General features: G+C 40.5%; 1 protein-coding gene and 1 long non-coding RNA gene across 11 annotated transcripts in view; both read right to left on the bottom strand.

Moving 5' to 3' along the window:
* ADGRE1 (adhesion G protein-coupled receptor E1) overlaps positions 1-24456 on the bottom strand; it is an 88394-nt gene that overhangs the window by 31193 nt on the left and 32745 nt on the right. For 9 of the 10 annotated variants that reach the window (XM_081791451.1, XM_081791454.1, XM_078443475.2 and 6 more), the window contains 4 exons: positions 17481-17636; positions 17251-17370; positions 15449-15595; positions 12975-13124 (listed from right to left, as the gene is read on the bottom strand). In XM_081791451.1, coding sequence (XP_081647577.1) covers positions 12975-13124; positions 15449-15595; positions 17251-17370; positions 17481-17636 — 573 coding nt within the window. The remainder of the gene's footprint in view (positions 1-12974; positions 13125-15448; positions 15596-17250; positions 17371-17480; positions 17637-24456) is intronic. The other variant, XM_081791455.1, reaches the window with a different exon arrangement.
* Positions 18083-21863, bottom strand: LOC132675625 (uncharacterized). Its single transcript, XR_009608826.2, has 2 exons — positions 19041-21863; positions 18083-18971 (listed from the first exon to the last, which is right to left on the bottom strand). It is a non-coding gene; the product is annotated as an uncharacterized LOC132675625 (long non-coding RNA).

The following is a 24456-nucleotide window of genomic DNA, read 5'->3' as shown; positions in this document are numbered from 1 at the left end:
TCCAAGACCTGGGGTCTCTGAGTTGTGGGGTTTTGAAAACCAGACCCATTGGAGATAAGGAGGGAGGTGCCACCTGGCAGGCAGACAGCTTGGGCATGTACAGGGTAGAGGTGGGGAGTGGACAGAGGCCTGAGACAAAGGAAGTTGTGCTTGATCACATATCTGTGATGGTGCAAAATTCCCACGCCAGAGACAAGAGAGCAGGGTGAAGCCATTTTCACCTCTAGCACACTCACACTGATTCAGTCCAGTGAGCCAGGCAGTGCCACCAAGTGAAAAATGGAACTGTTACACGGACCATTACCCACCTGCGCCCTCCAGGCATATCCCCTAGAAGGCCAGTACAAATCCTTTCCACCCACTTACTCTACACAGTACGGTGTGCTTCAAAGTTGTAGTTCTAAGGGAAACCGGATCTAGCTTCACTTGGGTTTCATTTTGTTTCCTTGTTTATCTGTTTTTTTCTCTGCTTCTGTTTTACTTTATGTTATTTTCTTTTATCATTCTTTACGTTGTCTTTCTTGAATACAGGAAGAGCAAATTTTTTTATTCTATTCTACTTTACTCTATTTTATTATTTAAATTTAAACAAAATTTTAACTTCTTTTTCCTTTTCTATCAAGATTCTCTCAAAAAGCAGATCAGAACATACTTAGAATCTAGCTTCCTTTATTTGATTTTTTCTTTTGTTTTTAATTTTCAAATTTTTATTCTTTATTTTATTACTTTTTTCTTCCTCCAAAATGACAAGATGGAGGAATTCACCCCAAAAGTTAGATGAAAGGACACGCAGGGATTTAATCAACACAGACATAAGTAAGAAATCTGAGTTAGAATTTAAAACCACGATTTAGCTAGGGTTGAAGAAAGCATAGAAGACACCAGAGAATCCCTTTCTGCAGAGATAAAATAACTAATATCTAGTCAGTTCAAAATGAAAAATGCTGTAACTGAGATGCAATTTCAAATGGATGCTATGATGGTGAGGATGGATGAAGCAGAACAGTGAATCAGGGATACAGAAGATAAAATTATGGAAATTCATGAAACAAAAAAAAAAAGAGGGAAACAGAGGAGGATCCAGAGTGGTGGAACAGCATGCAAGTTTTTTGTGTCTCACATCCATAAAATACAGCCAGATCAACACTAAACCACCCTGCACACCTAGAAATCTTACTTGAGGATTAACACAACAATCTGCACAACCTGGACCACACAACTCAACGATTGCTGACTGGGGAGAAAAGAGTTCTGATACTAGAGACTGGGTACCTGGGTGATGCCATTTTCACCCCTGCTGTGCATGCGCATACACACCTACAAGCGCCACAACAATCCACACCAGTAAGCTAAGCAGCGCCACCTAGTGGAGAACAGAGCCATTAAACCAAGCCCCACCCAAATGGGTCAACCTCACTCTTTAAGAACCACAAGTCTCTCCACCTGCTTAGTTTACAAACTAAAAAGTGCTTCGTAGTTTGACTTCTAGGGGAAAACGATGTAATTTCAATCATATTACAGTCTGTTTGCTGGCCCATCTATTCAATTTTCTTTTCTTTTTGTCTTTTTCTCGAATATAGGAAGAGAAAAAAATTTCTTTTTATTTTCAATTTTATTAAAAATATTTTTCTTTAATTTTGTCTACTATATTTTTTAGTTTTGTATAAATTTTTCAAATTCTATTTTACTTTTATCATTTCATTTTATTCTATTTCATTGTTTTCATTTTCTCAAATTTTCAAACGTTTCCCTTTTTTTCTTTTTCCCTTTTTTCTCTCTAATCTATCAAGCCCCTTTCAATACCCAGACCACAAACACAACTAGATCTTGCATCATTTATTTGATTTTTATGTATGCGTGTGTGTTGTTTTTAATTTGTTTTAATTTAATTTTTTTAATTTTAAATTTTGTTTACCTCATTAATTTCTTTCTATCTTCAAAATGACAATGAAGGAATTCACCCCAACAGAAAGAGCAGGAAGAGATGACAGCCAGGGACTTAACCAACGCAGATACAAGCAAGATGTCAGAACAAGAATTTAGAATCACGATAATACTACTAGCTGGAGTCGAAAATAGATTAGAATTCCTTTCTGCGGAGATAAAAGAAGTAAATCTACTCAGGAATAATTAAAAAATGCTATAACTGAGCTGCAATCTCCAATGCATGCCACGGCAGCAGGGATGGATGAAGCAGAGCAGCAAACCAGCAATATAGAGAGAAACTTATGGAGAACAATGAAGCAGAAAAAGAGAGAGAGACTAAGGCAAAAGGGTACAATTTAAGAATTAGAGAAATCAGTGACTCACTAAAAAGGAACAACATCAGAATCATAGGGGTCCCAGAAGATGAGGAGAGAGAAACTTGGGTAGAAGAGTTTATGTGAACAAATCATAGAAGAAAACTTTCCTAACCTGGGAAAGACACAGACATCAAAATTCAGGAAGCACAGAGGACTCCAATTAGATTCAACAAAAACCAACCATCAACAAGGTATATCATAGTCAAATTCACAAAACACTCAGGCAAGGAAAGAATCATGAAAGCAGCAAGGGACAAAAAGTCCTTAACCTACAAGGGAAGACAGATCAGGTTTGTAGCAGACCTATCCACAGAAACTTGGCAGGCCAGAAGGGAGCGGCAGGATATATTCAGTGTGCTGAATCCGAGAAATATGCAGCCAAGAATTCTTTATCCAGGAAGGCTGGCATTCAAATAGAAGGAGAGGTAAAAAGTTTCCCAGACAAACAAAAATTAAAAGAGTTCATGATCACTAAACTAGCCCTGCACGAAATTTGAAGGGGGACTCTCTGAGGGGAGAAAAGGTAGAAAAAATAATATCAATGAATGAATGAATGAATGAATGAATGAATAAATAAATAAATAAATAAATAAATAGAACCAAAAGCAACAATGACTAGAAAGGGCCAGAGAACACCACCAAACACTCCACCTCTACAAGAAACATAATGGCAATAAATTCATATCTTTCAGGAATCACTCTAAACGTCAATGGACTAAATGCTCCAATAAAAAGACAATGGGTAACAGAATGGATAAAAAAACAAGATCCATATATATATGCTATTTACAAGAGACACACTTTAGACCTAAAGACACCTTCAGATTGAAAGTAAAGGGATGGAGAGCCATCTATCGTGCTAATGGTCGCCAAAAGAAAGCTAGTGTAGCCATACATATATCAGAGAATTTATATTTTAAAATAAAGGCTGTAACAAGAGATGAAGAAGGGCATTACATCATAATGAAGGGTTCTACCCACCAAGAATACCTAACAATTGTAAACATTTATGTTCCAAATGTGAAACACCCAAATATATAAATCAATTAAACTCAAACATAAAGAAACTCATTGATAATAATACCATAATAGTAGGGGAACTCAACACCCCACTGACAACAATGGACAGATCATCTAATCAGAAAATCAACAAGGAAACAATGACTTTGAATGACACACTGGACCAGATGGACGTAACAGGTGTATTCGGAACACTCATCCTAAAGAAGCAGAATATACATTCTTCTCCAGTGCACATGGAATGTTCTCTAGAACAGATCACATACTGGGACACAAATCAGCCCTCAACAAGTACAAAATGATCGACATGATACCATGCATATTTTCAGACCACAACGCTATGAAACTTGAAATCAACCACAAGAAAATTTGGAAAGGTAACAAATATTTGGAGGCTAAAGAACATCCTACTAAAGAATGAATGGGATAACCAAGAAGTTAAAGAGGAAATTAAAAGTACATGGAAGCCAATGAAAACGATAACACCACAGCCCCAAACCTCTGGGACGCAGCAAAGGTGGTCATAGGAGGAAAGTATACAGCAATCCAGGCCTTTCTAAAGAGGGAAGAAGGGTCTCAGGCATACAACCTAAACTTACACCTTAAAGAGCTGGAAAAACCACAACAAATAAAACCAAAACACAGTAGTAAATGGGAAATAATAAAGGTTAGAGCAGAAAACAATGCTATTGGAGCCAAAACAAAAAAATAAAAAACGGTAGAACAGATCAATGAAACCAGAAACTGGTTCTTTGAAAGAATTAACAAAATTGATAAACCACTAGCCACTTTGATCAAAAAGAAAAAGGACCCAAATAAATAAAATCAAGAAGGAAAAAAGACAGATCACAACCAATGCAGCAGAAATGCAAACAATAATAAGAGAATATTATGAGCAATTATATGCCAATAAAATGGGTACGCTGGAAGACATGGACAAATTCCTAGAAACATATAAATTACCAAAACTGAAACAGGAAGAAATAGAAAATTTGAACAGACCCATAACCAGCAAAGAAATCAAATTAGTAATACAAAAATCTCCCCCCAAAACAAGAGTCCAGGGTCAGATGGCTTTCCAGGGGAATTCTACCAAACATTTAAGGAAGAGTTAACACCTATTCTCTTGAAGCTGTTCCAAAAATTAGAAATGAAAGGAAAATTTCGAAACTCTTTCTATGAAGCCAGCATTACCTTGATTCCAAAACCAGACAAAGACCCCACAAAAAAGGAGAACTATTGACTAATTTTCCTGGTGAACATGGATGCAAAAATGCTCAACAAGATATTAGCCAACTGGATCCAACAACACGTTAAAAAAATTATTCACCACGACCAAGTGGGATTCATACCTGGGATGCAGGGCTCGTTCAATATCCACAAAACAATCAATGTGATTCATCACATCAATAAAAGAAAGAACAGGAGCCATATGATCCTCTCAATAGATGCAGAGAAAGCATTTGGCAAAATACAGCATGCTTTCTTGATAAGAACCCTCAAGATAGTAGGGATAGAAGGACCATACCTCCAGATCATAAAAGCCATATACAAAAGACCCAATGCTAATATCCTTAATGGTGAAAAACTGAGAGCTTACCCCCTAAGGTCAGGAAAAAGACAGGGATGTCCACTCTCGCCACTGTTATTCAACACAGTATTGGAAGTCTTAGCCTCAGTAATCAGACAACACGAAGACATAAAAGGCATCCAAATCAGCCAGGAGGAGATGAAACTTTCACTCTTCGCATATGACAGGATACTCTATATGGAAAACCCAAAAATTCCACCAAAAAACTGCTAGATCTGGTCCATGAATTCAGCAAAGTTGCAGGACATAAAACCAATGCACAGAAATCGGTGGCATTCCTATTTACCAACAATGAGGCAACACAAAGAGAAATCAAGGAATCGATTCCATTTACGATTGCACCCACACCCATAAAATATCTAGGAATAAATCTAACCAAGAGGTGAAAAATATATACACTGAACTATAGAAAATTTATGAAAGAAATTAAAGAAGACAGAAAAAAATGGAAAAATATTCCATGCTCCTGGATTGGAAGAACAAATATTGTTAAAAATCATTACTACCCAAAGCAACCTATGTATTCAATGCAATCCCTATCAAAATAACACCAGCATTCTTCACAGAGCTAGGACAAACCATCCTAAAATTTGTATGGAACCAGAAAGGACCCCGAATAGCCAAAGCAATCCTGAAAAAGAAAACCAAAGCAGGAGGCATCACAATCCCGGACTTCAAGCTGTATCACAAAGCTTTAATCATCAACACAGTATGGTACTGGCACAAAAACAGACACTCAGATCAATGGAACAGAATAGAGAACCCAAAAATGGACCCACAAACGTATGGCTAACTAACCTTTGACGAAGCAGAAAGAATATCCAATGGAATAAAGACAGTCTCTTCACTAAGTGGTGCTGGGAAAACTGGACAGCGACATGCAGAAGAATGAACCTGGACCACTTTTTTACACCATGCACAAAAATAAACTCAAAATGGATGAAAGACCTAAATGTAAGACAAGAAGCCATCAAAATCCTCAAGGAGAAAAAAACCTCGAGGAGAGAGCAGGCAAAAACCTCTTTGACCTCGGCCACAGCAATTTCTTACTCAACACATCTCCGGAGGCAAGGGAAACAAAAGCAAAAATGAGCTATTGGGACCTCATCAAAATAAAAAAAAACTTCTGTGCAGCGAAGGAAACAATCAGCAAAACTAAAAGGCAACCAACGGAATGGGAGAAGGTATTTGCAAATGACATATCAGATAAAGGGTTAGTATCCAAAATCTATAGAGAACTGATCAAACGCAACACCCCAAAAAACAAATAATCCAGTGAAGAAATGGGCAAAAGACATGAATAGACACTTCTCCAGAGAACACATCCAGATGGCCAACCGACACATGAAAACATGCTCAACATCACTCATCTTCAGGGAAATACAAATCAAAACCACAATGAGATACCACCTCACACCTGCCAGAATGGCTAACATTAACAACTCTGGCAACAACAGATGTTGGCAAGGATGCAGAGAGAGAGGATCTCTTTTGAACTGCTGGTGGGAATGCAAACTGGTGCAGCCACTCTGGAAAACAATTAAAAATAGAACTACCCTATGGCTCAGAAATTGCACTACTAGGTATTTATCCAAGGGATACAGGTATGCTGTTTCGTAGGGGCACATTCACCCCAATGTTGATAGCAGCACTATCAATAATAGCCAAAGAGTGGAAAGAGCGTAAATGTCCATCAATGGATGAATGGATAAAGAAGCTGTGGTGTATACACACACACACAATGGAGTATTTCTCGACAATCAAAAAGAATGAAATCTTGCCATTTGCAACTATGTGGATGGAACTAGAGGGTATTATGCTAAGCGAAATTAGTCAGAGAAACACAAATATCATATGACTTCATTCATATGAGGACTTTAAGATACAAAACAGATGAACATAAGGGAAGGGAAGCAAAAATAATATAAAAACAGAGAGGGAGACAAAACGTAAGAGACTCTTAAATATGGAGAACAAACAGTGGGTTACTGGAGGGGTTCTAGGAGGGAGGATGGACTCAATGTATGGGGCATTAAGGAATCTAGTCCTGAGATCATTGTGGCACTATACGCTACAACTTGGATGTAAATTTTAAAAATAAGAATAAAAGAAAAAAAGAAAGGGAAACAAAGGCAAAAGATTGCAATTCAAGACTTAGAAAACTCAGCAACTTACTAAAGAGGAATAACATTTGTAACAAGGAGTCCCAGAAGATGAAGAAAGAGAAAAAGGGGCAGAAGGTTTATGTGAGCAAATTATAGCTTAAAACTTCCCTAATCTGGGGAAGGACACAGACATCAAAGTCCAAGAAGCACAGAGAACTCCCATTAGATTCAACAAAACCCAACCATCACTAAGTCATGTCACAGTCAAATTCACAAAATACACAGACAAGGAAAGAATCATGGAACTAGCAAGAGTACAAAAGTCCTTAACTTACAAGGGAAGACAGATGAGGTTCACAGCAGATCTGTTCACAACAATCTGGCAGGCCAGAAAGCAGTGGCAGGATGTATTCAATGTGGGAAAAATATGCAGCTAAGAATTCTTTATCCAGCAAGGCTGTCATTCAGAATAGAAAGAGACATAAAGACTTTCCCAGACAACCATAAACTAAAGGAGTTTGTGACCACTGAGCCAGCCCTGCAAGAAATTTTAAGAGGTACTCTTTGAGGGGAGAAAATCAAAACAAAAAGACCAAGAGCAACAAAGACTAGAAAGAGAGTATCACCAGAAACACCAACCGTAGGCAACACAATGGCACTAAGTTCATATCTTTCAATAATCCCTCTGAACGTAATGGTCTAAATGCTCCAATGAAAAGACAGTATCAGAATGGATAAGAAAACCAACATCCACCTATATGCTGCCTACAAGAGATTTATTTTAGACCCAAGAGCACGTGCAGATTGAAAGCGAGGGGATGGGTAACGATCTATCAAGATGATAGATGTCAAAAGAAAGCTGGAGTAGCCATACGTACATCATACAAACTAGATTTTAAAATAAAGACTGTAACAAGAGATGAAGAAGGGCATTATATCATAATGAAGGGGTCTATCCACCAATAAGATCTAACAATTGGGAAATTTTATGCCCCCAACTTGACAGCAGCCAGACATGTAAATCAATTAATCACACCTATAAAGAAACTCATTGATAATAATACCATAATAGTAAGGGGCTTTAACACCCCACTTATGGCAATGGACACATCATCTAAGCAGAAAATTAGCAAGGAAACAATGCCTTTGAATGACACACTGGACCAGATGGACTTAACAGACGTATTTAGAACATTTTATCCTAAAGGTAGAATATACATTCTTCTCAAGTGTACATGGTACGTTCTCCAGGATGGATCACAAATCAGCCATCTGCAAGTATGAAAAGATCGAGATCATACCACGTGTAGTTTCAGACCACAATGCTATGAAACCTGAAATCAACCATAAGAAAAAATGTGGAAAAACTACAAATACTTGGAGGTTAAAGAACATCCTATTAAAGAACGAATGGGTTAACCAAGAAATTAAAAAAGAAATTAAAAAGTACATGGAAACCAATGCAAATGAAAACACAACAGTCTAAAATGTCTGGGAGGCAGTAAAGGTGGTCATAAGACAGAAGTATATAGCAATCCAGGCCTTCCTAAAGAAGGAAGAAAGGTCTCAAATACACAACCTAATCTCACACCTAAGGGGGCTAGAAAAAGAACAGTAAATAAAGCCTAAAACCAGCAGAAGAAGGAAAATAATAAAGATTAGAGCAGATATCAATTATATTGAAATTGAAAAAGCCGGTAGAACAGATTAATGAAACTAGGAGCTGGTTTTTTGAAACAGTTAACAAAACTGAAAAACCCCTAGCCAGACTCATCAAAAAGAAAAAGGAAAGGACCCAAATAAATAAAATCACAAATGAAAGAAGAGAGACCACAACCAACACCGCAGAAATACAAACCATAATAAGAGAATATTATGAGATAGTGTATGCCAACAAATTGGGCAACCTAGAAGAAATGGATAAATTCCTAGAAACATATAAACTACCAAAAGTGAAACAGGAGGAAATAGAAAATTTGAACAGACCCATAGTCAGTAAAGAAACTGAATCAGTAATCAAAAATCCGCCAATAAACAAGGTTCCAGGGCCAGATGGCTTCCCAGGAGAATTCTATCAAACATTTAAAGAAGAGTTAAATCTATTCTTTTGAAGCTATTCAAAAAAATAGAAATGGAAGAAAACTTCCAAACTCATTCTAGGAGGCCAGCATTTCCTTGATTCCCAAACCAGGTAAAGACCCACTGAAAAAGAGAATTACAGACCAGTTCCCCTGATGAACATGGATGTAAACATTCTCAACAAGATACTGGCAGATGAAATCCAACAATACATTAAAAGAATTATATACTGCGATAAAGTAGGATTTACTCCTGGGCTGCAGGGCTGGTGCAATATCTGAAAATCATTCAACTTGATACATCACGTTAATAAAAGAAAGGATAAGAGCCACATGATCCTCTCAATAGATGCAGACAAAGCATTTGAGAAAATACAGCATCTTTTTTGATAAAAACCCTCCAGAAAGTCAGGATAGGAGGAACATAACTCAACATCATAAAGGCTATATACAAATGACCCACAGCTCATTTCCCTCATTTTCAATGGGGAAAAACTGAGAGCTTTCTTCCTAAGGTCAGGAATATGACAGGGATGTCCGCCCTCACCATTGTTGTTAAACATAGCACTGGAAATCCTAGCCTCAGCAATCAGACAGTACAAAGAAATCAAAGGCATACGAATTGGCAAGGAGGAGGTCAAACTTTCATTCTTCACACATGACATGATACTTTATGTGGGAAACCCAAAAGACACCACCAAAAAACTGCTAGAGCTGATACAGGAACTCAGCAAATTCACAGAAGATGAGATCAGCATACAGAAATCATTAGCATTTCAATACACCGATAATGAAGCAGCAGAAAGAGAAATCAATGAATCAATCCCATTTGCAATTGCACCAAAAATCATAAGATACCTAGGAATAAACGTAACCAAAGAGCTAAAAGATCTGTACGTTGAAAAGTATAGACAGCATACGAAAGAAAATGAAGAAGACACAAAGAAATGGAAAATCATTCCATGCCCAAGGATAGGAAGAACAGATATTATTAAAATGTTGATGCTATCCAAAGCAATCTACACATGCAATGCAATCCCTGTCAAAATAACATGAGTATTCTTCACAGAGCTAGAACAAACTATTCTCAAATTTGTATGGAAGCAGAAACGACTCCAAATAGTAAATATTTTGGAGGTTGCAAGCTGTGTGATCTCTGTCATGACCACTCAATACTCCAGTTGCTGTGCGAAAGCAGCCAAAGATCATACACAAATGAATGAATGTGTTTGTTCCAATAAAACTTTATTTATACCAACACGTGGTGGGCGGGATTTGGCCCATGAGCTCTAGTTCACTGGGTGCTGAATAAGGTTATTCATTTCTATTGTTATTGTATCCAGGAGACCTCAAATCCTTCTTTCTCTTTGAGTTACAGCTCATGGGTCATTTGGCAAGCTACAGTAGTCCTGATAGACCCCGGTTTTTCATTTTGGGTTGAAATCAATATTCCCCATCTAGAGGATAATGGATACTACAGCAAGGATTTCATCCCCTTTATGCCTTTGTCTCCGGTTTGGTGCCTAAGACATTGTGAGTATTCGATAGGTATTTGTTGAAGGAAGGAGCACATTACCTTATTCTTTATGTCAACTCCAGTTTTCATCATCAGTTATCAGTTGTTTCTAATGTTTTACTACCTCAAACAAAGGTGGAGTGAACATTCCTGTGATCTGATCTTGATGTCCAGGAGCAGCTCCAGATTTCTGTCTAGAAGTACAGTTTTCTGGGAGGAGCTGTAAGAGACGTGCCTTGAGGTTGTGTTTGCATGACAAGTACATAGCAAGTGTTTAGGCGACGTGACCAGGGCTGGAGGAGACTTGAGCTGGGCCTCCCCATGGCACCACGACAACTCAATTTTATGGGTCCCTCAACTCCTTTGCAAGTAATTCTTCATTATCTATTCCTGGGGAGATACTTAACTACATCAAACTTAGACATCAAAACTGAATGTGTCAAAAAGAATGACAGTCATTTATTTTGTTCATGAATGTATCTGCCATTTGAGTTGAGTTCAGTGAGTATGGTTGGTCTCTGTTCCGTGTAGTCTCAGCTGAGTTGACTTAAGTGGGGGCTAGAGGATCCACTTTAAAGGCAGCATACGCACAAGGCTGGCATCTGCTGCTGGCCGTGGGCTGGCTGCTCTACCAGGGCTGTGGGCTGGAGGTCTTGGTTCTTCTGCAGGTCAGCTGCTTTTTCATGGCTGGTTGGGCTTCCTCACATATGGCAGCTAAGCCCCAAGAATGAGCATCTCAAGAGAACAGGGAGGGGGTGCATGGTATCTTTATGACCTAGTACCACTCCCAGAGTCCCAGCAGGCTCAGATTCTAGAGAAGGGAACAAAGACACCACTGCTTGCTGGAAGAAGTACAAATTCATAAAATGAAGGGTATATAGCATGGAAGACGTTGTTTCCACCATCTTTGAAAATACAATCTGGTACACAAGATGAAGCAAATTAGTGGCTCCCTGGATACCATAACAATAGAAATGAATAACCTTATTCAGCACCCAGTGAACTAGAGCTCATGGGCCAAATCCAGCCCACCACGTGTTGGTATAAATAAAGTTTTATTGCAACAAACACATTCATTCATTTGTGTATCATCTTTGGCTGCTTTCGCACTACAACTGGAGTATTGAGTGGTCATGACAGAGATCACACAGCTTGCAACCTCCAAAATATTTACTATTTGGCCCTTTGCATTAAAAAGTTCAATGATCCCTGGTCTTAGGCAGAGGTACAATCAGATCTTGACTGTCAAGGTGAGAATTGGGATATAAACACAAGAATTAGAGACACAGAATGTCACTCATTCTGGGGATTATTTCAATTTACATTACATGTAAGTATTAGCTCTTGGGAGCATACATGTGCCTAGCACACTATGTACTTCATTGCACTTAATTTTCCCAACTATCCTTGGAGGTCGGTACTCTTATACGCTCATTCGGCAGATGGAAACATTGAGGCCTAGAGAGGGTAAATACGTTTCCCCAACACGGCACAACTAGAGTGTGGCAAAGGGTTGACTTGGTTCAGAAACTGCTGTGAGAGTTGGAAAGACTTGGTTTGGAGGCAAGCCCAACCACACAGCCGTGAACAGCTCATTCCAGCACTCCAAGCCTCAGTGTCCTCATCTGTACAGTGGAGATCATCAGGATGCCTACACTCAATTTAATGTAAAAATGCACATAAATCCCTTCATTGGGGGCCTGGTGCTCAGCGAATGTTAAAAGTTCTTGTTTCCTTCATGGAGGGACAACCAAAAGATTTCCCAAAATGAAATCAGTGGTTAATTCTGGATATTGATTTTCACTTCTATTTTCATCTTAATGTCAGCTCCAAAAGGTTAGAATTTTGATTGAACAGGAATCATTGTCACTATGGAAAAAGAATGGAAAGAAGTCAGGGAAGGAGAGGGAGAGAAAATTACGTTTGGGACAAAAAAAAGTACCTACATCCACTGCCCAGCCAGCTTCCACCTGATTATCCTACAAAATGGCGGAGGGTGTTGCGGAGGTGCGTACTCAACTTTTCATGTCACTCCTGGGTTCCTGAACTGCATCGGTCCATTGTTGGCCAGAAAGCCTCCATTGCAAGTGCAGTAGTAACCATCCAAAATTTTGGTGTGGACAGGCCCATGAGGAAAACTGAAGGGCCTATCTGAGCTCCCACCCAGAGCCAAGCACCAACTACAAGCCATATAAGTGAGGCCATTTTAGACCTGGTGCCATCATAGTGCCCACCCCCACCTTCAAAACCATGCAGTCAACCCACAGGATCATGAGCAAGCAGAAAGGGTTGTTTGTAAGCCACTCTCTTCAGGGTACGTTGACATCCATTAAAAGTCCTCAGCATGGCTGGGAGCATTACCTGTACATCTGAAATCCTCTGGTTTCTCAGGGGTCCACTCAACAGGTGAAAAGAACCCAGGCAGGCAGGAGCAATGGTATTCCCCCAGGGTGTTGGTACACACTGAGCTGAGGCCACAAAGAGTTGAGTTCCTGGCACATTCGTCCACATCTAAGCAGAAAACTAGGCTGAGTCAAAAGGATAAAGGATGCTGAGGCCATGGCAATGCACAGCCCCATCCTGACTAAAGCCAGTGGGTCTCCCTGGCTCTGCTCGCACCCTCTTAAACACTGCTGAAAGGAAGTGCAAAGAGCCAGGATGTGATCCACACAAATCTTTTGATGAGGCTCTCCACGCTTCGGGATAAAATCCAAACTCCTCTTTAGAACACATGAGATTCTGAGAGTTTGGACCCACCTAAGCTCACCTAACTCAACTTTCCTTGCTAACCCCTTAGTAATTCCTGATCCAGATTCACTGATTACCTGTAGGTCCAGGAAGGCTCACTGTTTGCTCCCTCAGCCTTGAACTCCCTGGCCCCCGTTCCTTGATACATCTCAATTCCTCCCCCTAAGAAATACTATGTTATCAGTAATAATAATAATGACTGAGAGGCATCCAAGTGGAGGGGTGCAAAGCATGGACAGCCTGGGCTCAAAGCTTGGCTCTGGCCCTATAGACTGTGTGTTACTGGGTGCTGTGGACTGAAATATGTGCCCCAGATTGATACGTTACATCCCCCACACGGTGAGACGGTATCTGGACAAAAGGAGTTCACAAGATGATTAAGTTGGTGAGGTCTTAAGATGGGATTCGTGCCCTGGAGCATCTGGGTGGCTCAGTCAATTAAGCATACAACTCTTGGTTTCTGTTCAGGTCATGATCTCACAGCTGGTGGGTTCAAGCCCTGCATCTGGCTCTGTATAGTCAGTGTGGAGCCTGCTTGGGATTCTCTCTCTCTCTCTCTCTCTCTCTCTCTCTCTCTCTCTCTCGCTCTCTCTCCCACTCTCTCTCTCACTCTCTTACTCTCTCTCTCCCTCTCTGCTCCTACTGTGAGCTCTCTCTTTCTCTCAAAAACAACTAAATAAACTTTAAAAAAGATGGGATTAGTACGCATAAAAAGAGGGAGATAAATCAGAACTCATGTCCATGACCCCAGAATGAAGTCACTCATCTGGAAGCAAGGAGGACAGCCCTCTCCAGAACCCAGCTGTGGTCTCAGACTTCCAGCCTCCACAATGGAGGGAAAATAGATCTCAATGTTGAAACCACCCTGTCTGCAGTGTTTTGTTCTGGTGGCCCTGAGCTGACAATGCACTGGGCAAGAGAGTTCACCTCTGTGTGTCTCAGTGCCCTCATCTGTCAGACAAGGATAATAATAGTTCTTCCCCCATAGGGTTGTTTGGAGCATTGAATAAGGTGTCATCTGTGAAGGACTCAGAGCAGAGTCTGGAGATTAACAAGTATGAGGTAAGTACTTGTTAGCGAAAATAAAAAATTAACTGCTAATATGTTGAGTTTTTGTGACAGACACTAAGGAACATCCCTTATATGCACCTGCTTGAGGAATGCTCACGGCAGCCCTGTGAGGTGCACACTAACATTACTTCCATTTTTCTGATGAGGAAACTGAGGCGTTACAATTGTGCAGAGTCACACAGCCTGTGAAAGGCACACCAGGATTTAAAATCAGGTTCAGTCTGGTTCTGGACTTCTTAGATGACACCTTCCCAGGTGGTCTTGAGTCAGAGTCTGGAAATTTGGACTCAAGTCAATGATGGCCAGTTCAGATCCTGACTCCCCTACTTCCTAGCTATTTGACCATGGAAGAGTTGTTTTACCGCGATGGAGGCTCAGGTTCCTCATCTATGAAATGGGCATAAAACACCACTAATACCATCAGGTTGTTGGGCAGACAATGAGTACATGTCCGGAAGAGCTTAGCACCTTGGCTGGGATCCTGCCTCCAGACCTTTGTATCTGTGGTTCCCTCCTCCTGGAACACCCTTCCCCAGATACCAAATATCTCACTCCCTCATATCCTTCACGTCTTTTCTCAAATATCAACTTTTCAGTGTGGCCTTTCCTTTCCACTCTCTCTACTAAAAGTTGACCCCTACTCCCATGCTGCCTATGCACCTTTCCTGCCTTATTTATCTTTATTTCTTTCAGATACTCCTGGCACACATATGGCCATGCCTTTATTTTGCTCTCTATCTCCCTTAACCCTAGATGATGAGTACTAGGAGAACAAATCGTTTTGCCTATGTTATTTGGTGCTGTATCCACCAGCTCTAGAAGAGTGCCTGGCATATAGTAGGTGCTCAGGAAGTATTTGTTGAATGAGTGCATGAGTGAATGGATGAGCAATTTTTGGCATCAGCTTAGCAGATGAGGTCCTTGAGCTCAGCCCAGACATCCTGACCCCTCACCCACCACTGTTGTCTTTGCATGCAGACTTGGACCAGGTTCCCTAACAAACCCTTCCCACCGACCTTCACATATGTCTCCTGGGCCCTGCAAGCTCATGTTTCCACTGCTGGATTCAAATCCTAGGTTGCAGACACAAGAGTAGCTTCCAGGACTGTTGTGACAAGTTGCGTGCTCCGGGCAAGTTGCGGGGTCAGCACATTCATCCACGTCTGGTCAGTGGAGATGAAAACCCAAGACAAAGCAGATGAAGACATGAGAATAGGAGACTGCAAACAGATTCACTGTGCATGTTCTCCCCTTACTCCTCATCTCCCTTGCACTGAGGTTTGGCCATGAGAATAAGTTCTGGCCCAAAATAAAGAAGTGGAGGGCGGTGAATAGCTTCAAGACAGATGAACATAGAATGGCTGTGCTCCTTTACTCCTCCCTGCACCCACATCATGGGATGCAGATGGTGTGGTGCAATGTGACTTTGCCACTCCTCCTCTATAATGGGAGCTTGTTTCCCCACACCTCGAATCCAGCTTGAATCTGGCCTATGACTTTCACTGGCCAAAAGAACACAGTAGAAATGATGTCGTTCCAGTTCCAAGTCTTAGATTTCTAGAGACTTATTTGCTTCTGCTCATTCTTTAAGCTGCTTGCTTCTGCCACATGAACAAGCCCTAGACTCACCTAATGAAGAAGGAGAGACAAGGTGGAAGAGAGATGGATCATCCCACAGGAGCCCCTGACACGTGAGGCAGCCCAGCCGAGATGAGCAAGCTGACTCACAGCTGACCACAGACACACGAACAAGCCCAGTACAGATGCAAGCAAGTGACCAGCAGAGCCCAACCTAAATTTCCAATGCACAGAACAGAAACCACGTATATTATGCTTGTCTCCAGCCACTGACTTTCAGGGTGATCTGTTTTTCAGCAATAGCTACTGCTACAAATGTATCAGAAAAATCAGAGAGGACCTCGTATATCTCTGACTCCAAGCCCAGGGGATGTGATAAGGGCTGGATCACTCCATGCCTTGCTTGATGGTGTCACCTTCCTTACAAACGAGCATGGAGAACAATAGTTCTCAACCAGATGCAGGGAGATGGAGCCCTTGCTTCTTGTGAGCAAATTCTGGCTGCAGTTTGGAAGGATGGATTCGAGGGGACCAGAATGGAGGAAGGACAGGCCCAGGGAGGACATGGCTAAACTAATGATGAAGCCCGAACCAAGCATGAGGAAGAATGGAGAGATTCAAGACGTATTTAGCAGGTAATTTCCCCAAGCTATGATGACTGATTTAGTATGTAAGGCATGGGGTAGGGGTTGAGGGTAACCCTGAGGTCTTGAACCAAAAACATGATAGGAAATAGTTCTGAATTTTGAGTCTGAGCTCACCCTATCACGCAGTTTCTCTGTCCCAGAACTAAAGACATCTGGGACCAGATTATTTTTGGTTGTAGGGAAGCTGTTCTGTGCATTGTAAGGTGTTTAGCAGCATCTGTGGCCTCTCCTCACTAGACAAGAGGAGCCCATCGCCACCACCAGTTGTGACAATCAAAAATGTTTCCAGGAATTTCCAGCATCCCCCTTGAAAGTTATTGCTCATGGGACACAGCACCCCCCTACCTCCCCCGCCATTGCTCTCAAGTATTGCCTGACCCACTGCTGCACTCAGAGTAGACCCTTGACTGGAGTTCCAATCCTGGCTCTTCTACTTAGTAGCCGTGTATTTTGGGGGAAGTTACTTCAATGGTCTGAGCCTTAATTTTCTCACCCCCAAAATGAAGAATATAGTTTCTAATCTCACAGCATCATCAAGTGAGGTGGTTGTTAAAAATTGAGTAGCTACATAAAGAAAAGCAGGTCGTCTATACCTTCACAGATCGAGTTGTGAGAGATGAATCCAACCTGGCAGCTGCAATTGTAGCTTCCCAAGGAGTTGATACACTCAGCATGCTCTGGGCAGACCCCATCGGAGAGGCATTCATCGATGTCTGAGGAGCAGTGGAAGAGAGTGAGCAGACCAAAGATTGTGTGGCTAAGGTGAGAGACACTGCCCACTAGTGGTCACTGTCCACCCAAGACCCATGCCTGAGAGCATTACCTGTGCATGAGAAATGACCCGGCTTTTCCGGGGTCCAGTCATTTCCAGTGGGAGAAGAGAAACCAGGCAAGCAGCTGCACTTGTATCTCCCCTGCAGGTTTTTGCAGGCTGAGTTGGCACCACACGGTTGGGGGCTTTGAGAACATTCATCTATATCTGGACACAGAAAGGGTTTGCTAATTTGCTTCATCTTGTGTATCAGATTGTATTTTCAAAGATGGTGGAAACGTCTTCCATGCCATATGGCCTTCATTCTATGTGAACTTGTACTCCTTCCAGCAAGCAGTGCTGTATACATTCCCTTCTCGTGAATCTGAGCATGCTGGGACTCTGAGAGTGGTGGCACTGTGTCATAAAGATACTTCGCACCCCTTCCGTAGTCTCTCGAGATGCACATTCCTGCAACTTAGCTGCCATATGTGAGGAAGCCCAACCAGCCATGAAAAAGCAGTTCACATGGAGAAGAACCAACACCTCCAGGCTGAATCCCTGGTGCAGCAAGCAGCCCATGGCCAACAGCAGCTTGCCAGCATTGTGTGTATGCTCTCTTTCATGTGGATCTCTAGGGGTGCCTTGTTGGCTCAGTCACTTAAGTGTCTTCATTTAATTTCAGCTCTGGTCATGATCTCACATTTGTGAGATCAAGCCCCACCTTGGGCTCTTTCTGGGTGTGGAGTCTGCTTGGGATTCTCGCTCTCAAGAGTGGAGTTCAGATGGTGGAGTAGTATGGGGACCCTGAGCCTGTCTTGTCCCTGAAACACAGCTAGTTCAGCATCAAACCATTTGAACACCTAGGAAATTGATCTGAGGATTAACACGAAAATCTGCACAATTTGAGCAAAAGAACCTGAAAGGAATATGGTGTGGAGAGCTGCATTGGGGGTGAGAAAAGCCAAGGTTGTGTGGAGGGTAGGGAGATGATTTTATAGACAGAGGATAGAGAAAGAAAGAGAAAAGGGGAGTTTCGCACATTAGAGTCATGCAAGAAAAGCACTCCCCCTGAAAGTAGCTGGAGAGAATGTGAGAAAGAATGAAACCACTCACAGTGGACTGGATAAGAAATCTGTTCCTCAAAACCATTGATGGGAAAAAGGCAGAGGGTTGCAGTACTTCCAGTTTTCTATAAACAGTCTAGTGCAGAAACTGATGTTTCAGTGCTCAGTGCCTGGTGGTGCTCCAGGGAGGAAGCAAAGTAAATCCCTGAGAGAAGGCACCATGGTCTGAGGGACCTGTGTGCCATATGGGGAGAAGCAGTTTCCCTGGTCAGAGTGTGTATGGTAGTGGCAATCAGCCTCCCGTGGGCAAACGTCCCAGCGGGTCCCAGAGAGCTGCCATGTTTACTGATATTGGGCCAAAGAGAACAGCTGATTGCAGCAAAACCTGGCACCAGTTGTGTGTTGTGATTTACCGTAAACTCTGAGCCTCTGTCACTTTGCTACCATGCACACATTTTCTGGGACAAGTTGATACCTGGCCATTGCTCTGCAAGACCTTCCCCCATAAAATCAGCACAGGTCCAAGACCTGGGGTCTCTGAGTTGTGGGGTTTTGAAAACCAGACCCATTGGAGATAAGGAGGGAGGTGCCACCTGGCAGGCAGACAGCTTGGGCATGTACAGGGTAGAGGTGGGGAGTGGACAGAGGCCTGAGACAAAGGAAGTTGTGCTTGATCACATATCTGTGATGGTGCAAAATTCCCACGCCAGAGACAAGAGAGCAGGGTGAAGCCATTTTCACCTCTAGCACACTCACACTGATTCAGTCCAGTGAGCCAGGCAGTGCCACCAAGTGAAAAATGGAACTGTTACACGGACCATTACCCACCTGCGCCCTCCAGGCATATCCCCTAGAAGGCCAGTACAAATCCTTTCCACCCACTTACTCTACACAGTACGGTGTGCTTCAAAGTTGTAGTTCTAAGGGAAACCGGATCTAGCTTCACTTGGGTTTCATTTTGTTTCCTTGTTTATCTGTTTTTTTCTCTGCTTCTGTTTTACTTTATGTTATTTTCTTTTATCATTCTTTACGTTGTCTTTCTTGAATACAGGAAGAGCAAATTTTTTTATTCTATTCTACTTTACTCTATTTTATTATTTAAATTTAAACAAAATTTTAACTTCTTTTTCCTTTTCTATCAAGATTCTCTCAAAAAGCAGATCAGAACATACTTAGAATCTAGCTTCCTTTATTTGATTTTTTCTTTTGTTTTTAATTTTCAAATTTTTATTCTTTATTTTATTACTTTTTTCTTCCTCCAAAATGACAAGATGGAGGAATTCACCCCAAAAGTTAGATGAAAGGACACGCAGGGATTTAATCAACACAGACATAAGTAAGAAATCTGAGTTAGAATTTAAAACCACGATTTAGCTAGGGTTGAAGAAAGCATAGAAGACACCAGAGAATCCCTTTCTGCAGAGATAAAATAACTAATATCTAGTCAGTTCAAAATGAAAAATGCTGTAACTGAGATGCAATTTCAAATGGATGCTATGATGGTGAGGATGGATGAAGCAGAACAGTGAATCAGGGATACAGAAGATAAAATTATGGAAATTCATGAAACAAAAAAAAAAAGAGGGAAACAGAGGAGGATCCAGAGTGGTGGAACAGCATGCAAGTTTTTTGTGTCTCACATCCATAAAATACAGCCAGATCAACACTAAACCACCCTGCACACCTAGAAATCTTACTTGAGGATTAACACAACAATCTGCACAACCTGGACCACACAACTCAACGATTGCTGACTGGGGAGAAAAGAGTTCTGATACTAGAGACTGGGTACCTGGGTGATGCCATTTTCACCCCTGCTGTGCATGCGCATACACACCTACAAGCGCCACAACAATCCACACCAGTAAGCTAAGCAGCGCCACCTAGTGGAGAACAGAGCCATTAAACCAAGCCCCACCCAAATGGGTCAACCTCACTCTTTAAGAACCACAAGTCTCTCCACCTGCTTAGTTTACAAACTAAAAAGTGCTTCGTAGTTTGACTTCTAGGGGAAAACGATGTAATTTCAATCATATTACAGTCTGTTTGCTGGCCCATCTATTCAATTTTCTTTTCTTTTTGTCTTTTTCTCGAATATAGGAAGAGAAAAAAATTTCTTTTTATTTTCAATTTTATTAAAAATATTTTTCTTTAATTTTGTCTACTATATTTTTTAGTTTTGTATAAATTTTTCAAATTCTATTTTACTTTTATCATTTCATTTTATTCTATTTCATTGTTTTCATTTTCTCAAATTTTCAAACGTTTCCCTTTTTTTCTTTTTCCCTTTTTTCTCTCTAATCTATCAAGCCCCTTTCAATACCCAGACCACAAACACAACTAGATCTTGCATCATTTATTTGATTTTTATGTATGCGTGTGTGTTGTTTTTAATTTGTTTTAATTTAATTTTTTTAATTTTAAATTTTGTTTACCTCATTAATTTCTTTCTATCTTCAAAATGACAATGAAGGAATTCACCCCAACAGAAAGAGCAGGAAGAGATGACAGCCAGGGACTTAACCAACGCAGATACAAGCAAGATGTCAGAACAAGAATTTAGAATCACGATAATACTACTAGCTGGAGTCGAAAATAGATTAGAATTCCTTTCTGCGGAGATAAAAGAAGTAAATCTACTCAGGAATAATTAAAAAATGCTATAACTGAGCTGCAATCTCCAATGCATGCCACGGCAGCAGGGATGGATGAAGCAGAGCAGCAAACCAGCAATATAGAGAGAAACTTATGGAGAACAATGAAGCAGAAAAAGAGAGAGAGACTAAGGCAAAAGGGTACAATTTAAGAATTAGAGAAATCAGTGACTCACTAAAAAGGAACAACATCAGAATCATAGGGGTCCCAGAAGATGAGGAGAGAGAAACTTGGGTAGAAGAGTTTATGTGAACAAATCATAGAAGAAAACTTTCCTAACCTGGGAAAGACACAGACATCAAAATTCAGGAAGCACAGAGGACTCCAATTAGATTCAACAAAAACCAACCATCAACAAGGTATATCATAGTCAAATTCACAAAACACTCAGGCAAGGAAAGAATCATGAAAGCAGCAAGGGACAAAAAGTCCTTAACCTACAAGGGAAGACAGATCAGGTTTGTAGCAGACCTATCCACAGAAACTTGGCAGGCCAGAAGGGAGCGGCAGGATATATTCAGTGTGCTGAATCTGAGAAATATGCAGCCAAGAATTCTTTATCCAGGAAGGCTGGCATTCAAATAGAAGGAGAGGTAAAAAGTTTCCCAGACAAACAAAAATTAAAAGAGTTCATGATCACTAAACTAGCCCTGCACGAAATTTGAAGGGGGACTCTCTGAGGGGAGAAAAGGTAGAAAAAATAATATCAATGAATGAATGAATGAATGAATGAATGAATAAATAAATAAATAAATAAATAAATAGATAGAACCAAAAGCAACAATGACTAGAAAGGGCCAGAGAACACCACCAAACACTCCACCTCTACAAGAAACATAATGGCAATAAATTCATATCTTTCAGGAATCACTCTAAACGTCAATGGACTAAATGCTCCAATAAAAAGACAATGGGTAACAGAATGGATAAAAAAACAAGATCCATATATATATGCTATTTACAAGAGACACACTTTAGACCTAAAGACACCTTCAGATTGAAAGTAAAGGGATGGAGAGCCATCTATCGTGCTAATGGTCGCCAAAAGAAAGCTAGTGTAGCCATACATATATCAGAGAATTTATATTTTAAAATAAAGGCTGTAACAAGAGATGAAGAAGGGCATTACATCATAATGAAGGGTTCTACCCACCAAGAATACCTAACAATTGTAAACATTTATGTTCCAAATGTGAAACACCCAAATATATAAATCAATTAAACTCAAACATAAAGAAACTCATTGATAATAATACCATAATAGTAGGGGAACTCAACACCCCACTGACAACAATGGACAGATCATCTAATCAGAAAATCAACAAGGAAACAATGACTTTGAATGACACACTGGACCAGATGGACGTAACAGGTGTATTCGGAACACTCATCCTAAAGAAGCAGAATATACATTCTTCTCCAGTGCACATGGAATGTTCTCTAGAACAGATCACATACTGGGACACAAATCAGCCCTCAACAAGTACAAAATGATCGACATGATACCATGCATATTTTCAGACCACAACGCTATGAAACTTGAAATCAACCACAAGAAAATTTGGAAAGGTAACAAATATTTGGAGGCTAAAGAACATCCTACTAAAGAATGAATGGGATAACCAAGAAGTTAAAGAGGAAATTAAAAGTACATGGAAGCCAATGAAAACGATAACACCACAGCCCCAAACCTCTGGGACGCAGCAAAGGTGGTCATAGGAGGAAAGTATACAGCAATCCAGGCCTTTCTAAAGAGGGAAGAAGGGTCTCAGGCATACAACCTAAACTTACACCTTAAAGAGCTGGAAAAACCACAACAAATAAAACCAAAACACAGTAGTAAATGGGAAATAATAAAGGTTAGAGCAGAAAACAATGCTATTGGAGCCAAAACAAAAAAATAAAAAACGGTAGAACAGATCAATGAAACCAGAAACTGGTTCTTTGAAAGAATTAACAAAATTGATAAACCACTAGCCACTTTGATCAAAAAGAAAAAGGACCCAAATAAATAAAATCAAGAAGGAAAAAAGACAGATCACAACCAATGCAGCAGAAATGCAAACAATAATAAGAGAATATTATGAGCAATTATATGCCAATAAAATGGGTACGCTGGAAGACATGGACAAATTCCTAGAAACATATAAATTACCAAAACTGAAACAGGAAGAAATAGAAAATTTGAACAGACCCATAACCAGCAAAGAAATCAAATTAGTAATACAAAAATCTCCCCCCAAAACAAGAGTCCAGGGTCAGATGGCTTTCCAGGGGAATTCTACCAAACATTTAAGGAAGAGTTAACACCTATTCTCTTGAAGCTGTTCCAAAAATTAGAAATGAAAGGAAAATTTCGAAACTCTTTCTATGAAGCCAGCATTACCTTGATTCCAAAACCAGACAAAGACCCCACAAAAAAGGAGAACTATTGACTAATTTTCCTGGTGAACATGGATGCAAAAATGCTCAACAAGATATTAGCCAACTGGATCCAACAACACGTTAAAAAAATTATTCACCACGACCAAGTGGGATTCATACCTGGGATGCAGGGCTCGTTCAATATCCACAAAACAATCAATGTGATTCATCACATCAATAAAAGAAAGAACAGGAGCCATATGATCCTCTCAATAGATGCAGAGAAAGCATTTGGCAAAATACAGCATGCTTTCTTGATAAGAACCCTCAAGATAGTAGGGATAGAAGGACCATACCTCCAGATCATAAAAGCCATATACAAAAGACCCAATGCTAATATCCTTAATGGTGAAAAACTGAGAGCTTACCCCCTAAGGTCAGGAAAAAGACAGGGATGTCCACTCTCGCCACTGTTATTCAACACAGTATTGGAAGTCTTAGCCTCAGTAATCAGACAACACGAAGACATAAAAGGCATCCAAATCAGCCAGGAGGAGATGAAACTTTCACTCTTCGCATATGACAGGATACTCTATATGGAAAACCCAAAAATTCCACCAAAAAACTGCTAGATCTGGTCCATGAATTCAGCAAAGTTGCAGGACATAAAACCAATGCACAGAAATCGGTGGCATTCCTATTTACCAACAATGAGGCAACACAAAGAGAAATCAAGGAATCGATTCCATTTACGATTGCACCCACACCCATAAAATATCTAGGAATAAATCTAACCAAGAGGTGAAAAATATATACACTGAACTATAGAAAATTTATGAAAGAAATTAAAGAAGACAGAAAAAAATGGAAAAATATTCCATGCTCCTGGATTGGAAGAACAAATATTGTTAAAAATCATTACTACCCAAAGCAACCTATGTATTCAATGCAATCCCTATCAA

The sequence above is a fragment of the Panthera onca genome, chromosome A2 (assembly GCF_046562875.1).
Source record: "Panthera onca isolate mPanOnc1 chromosome A2, mPanOnc1 haplotype 2, whole genome shotgun sequence".
Classification (NCBI taxonomy): Eukaryota; Metazoa; Chordata; class Mammalia; order Carnivora; family Felidae; genus Panthera; species Panthera onca.
Note: the sequence above shows the minus strand (reverse complement) of the source record. Positions and strands in the feature narration are given on the sequence as shown.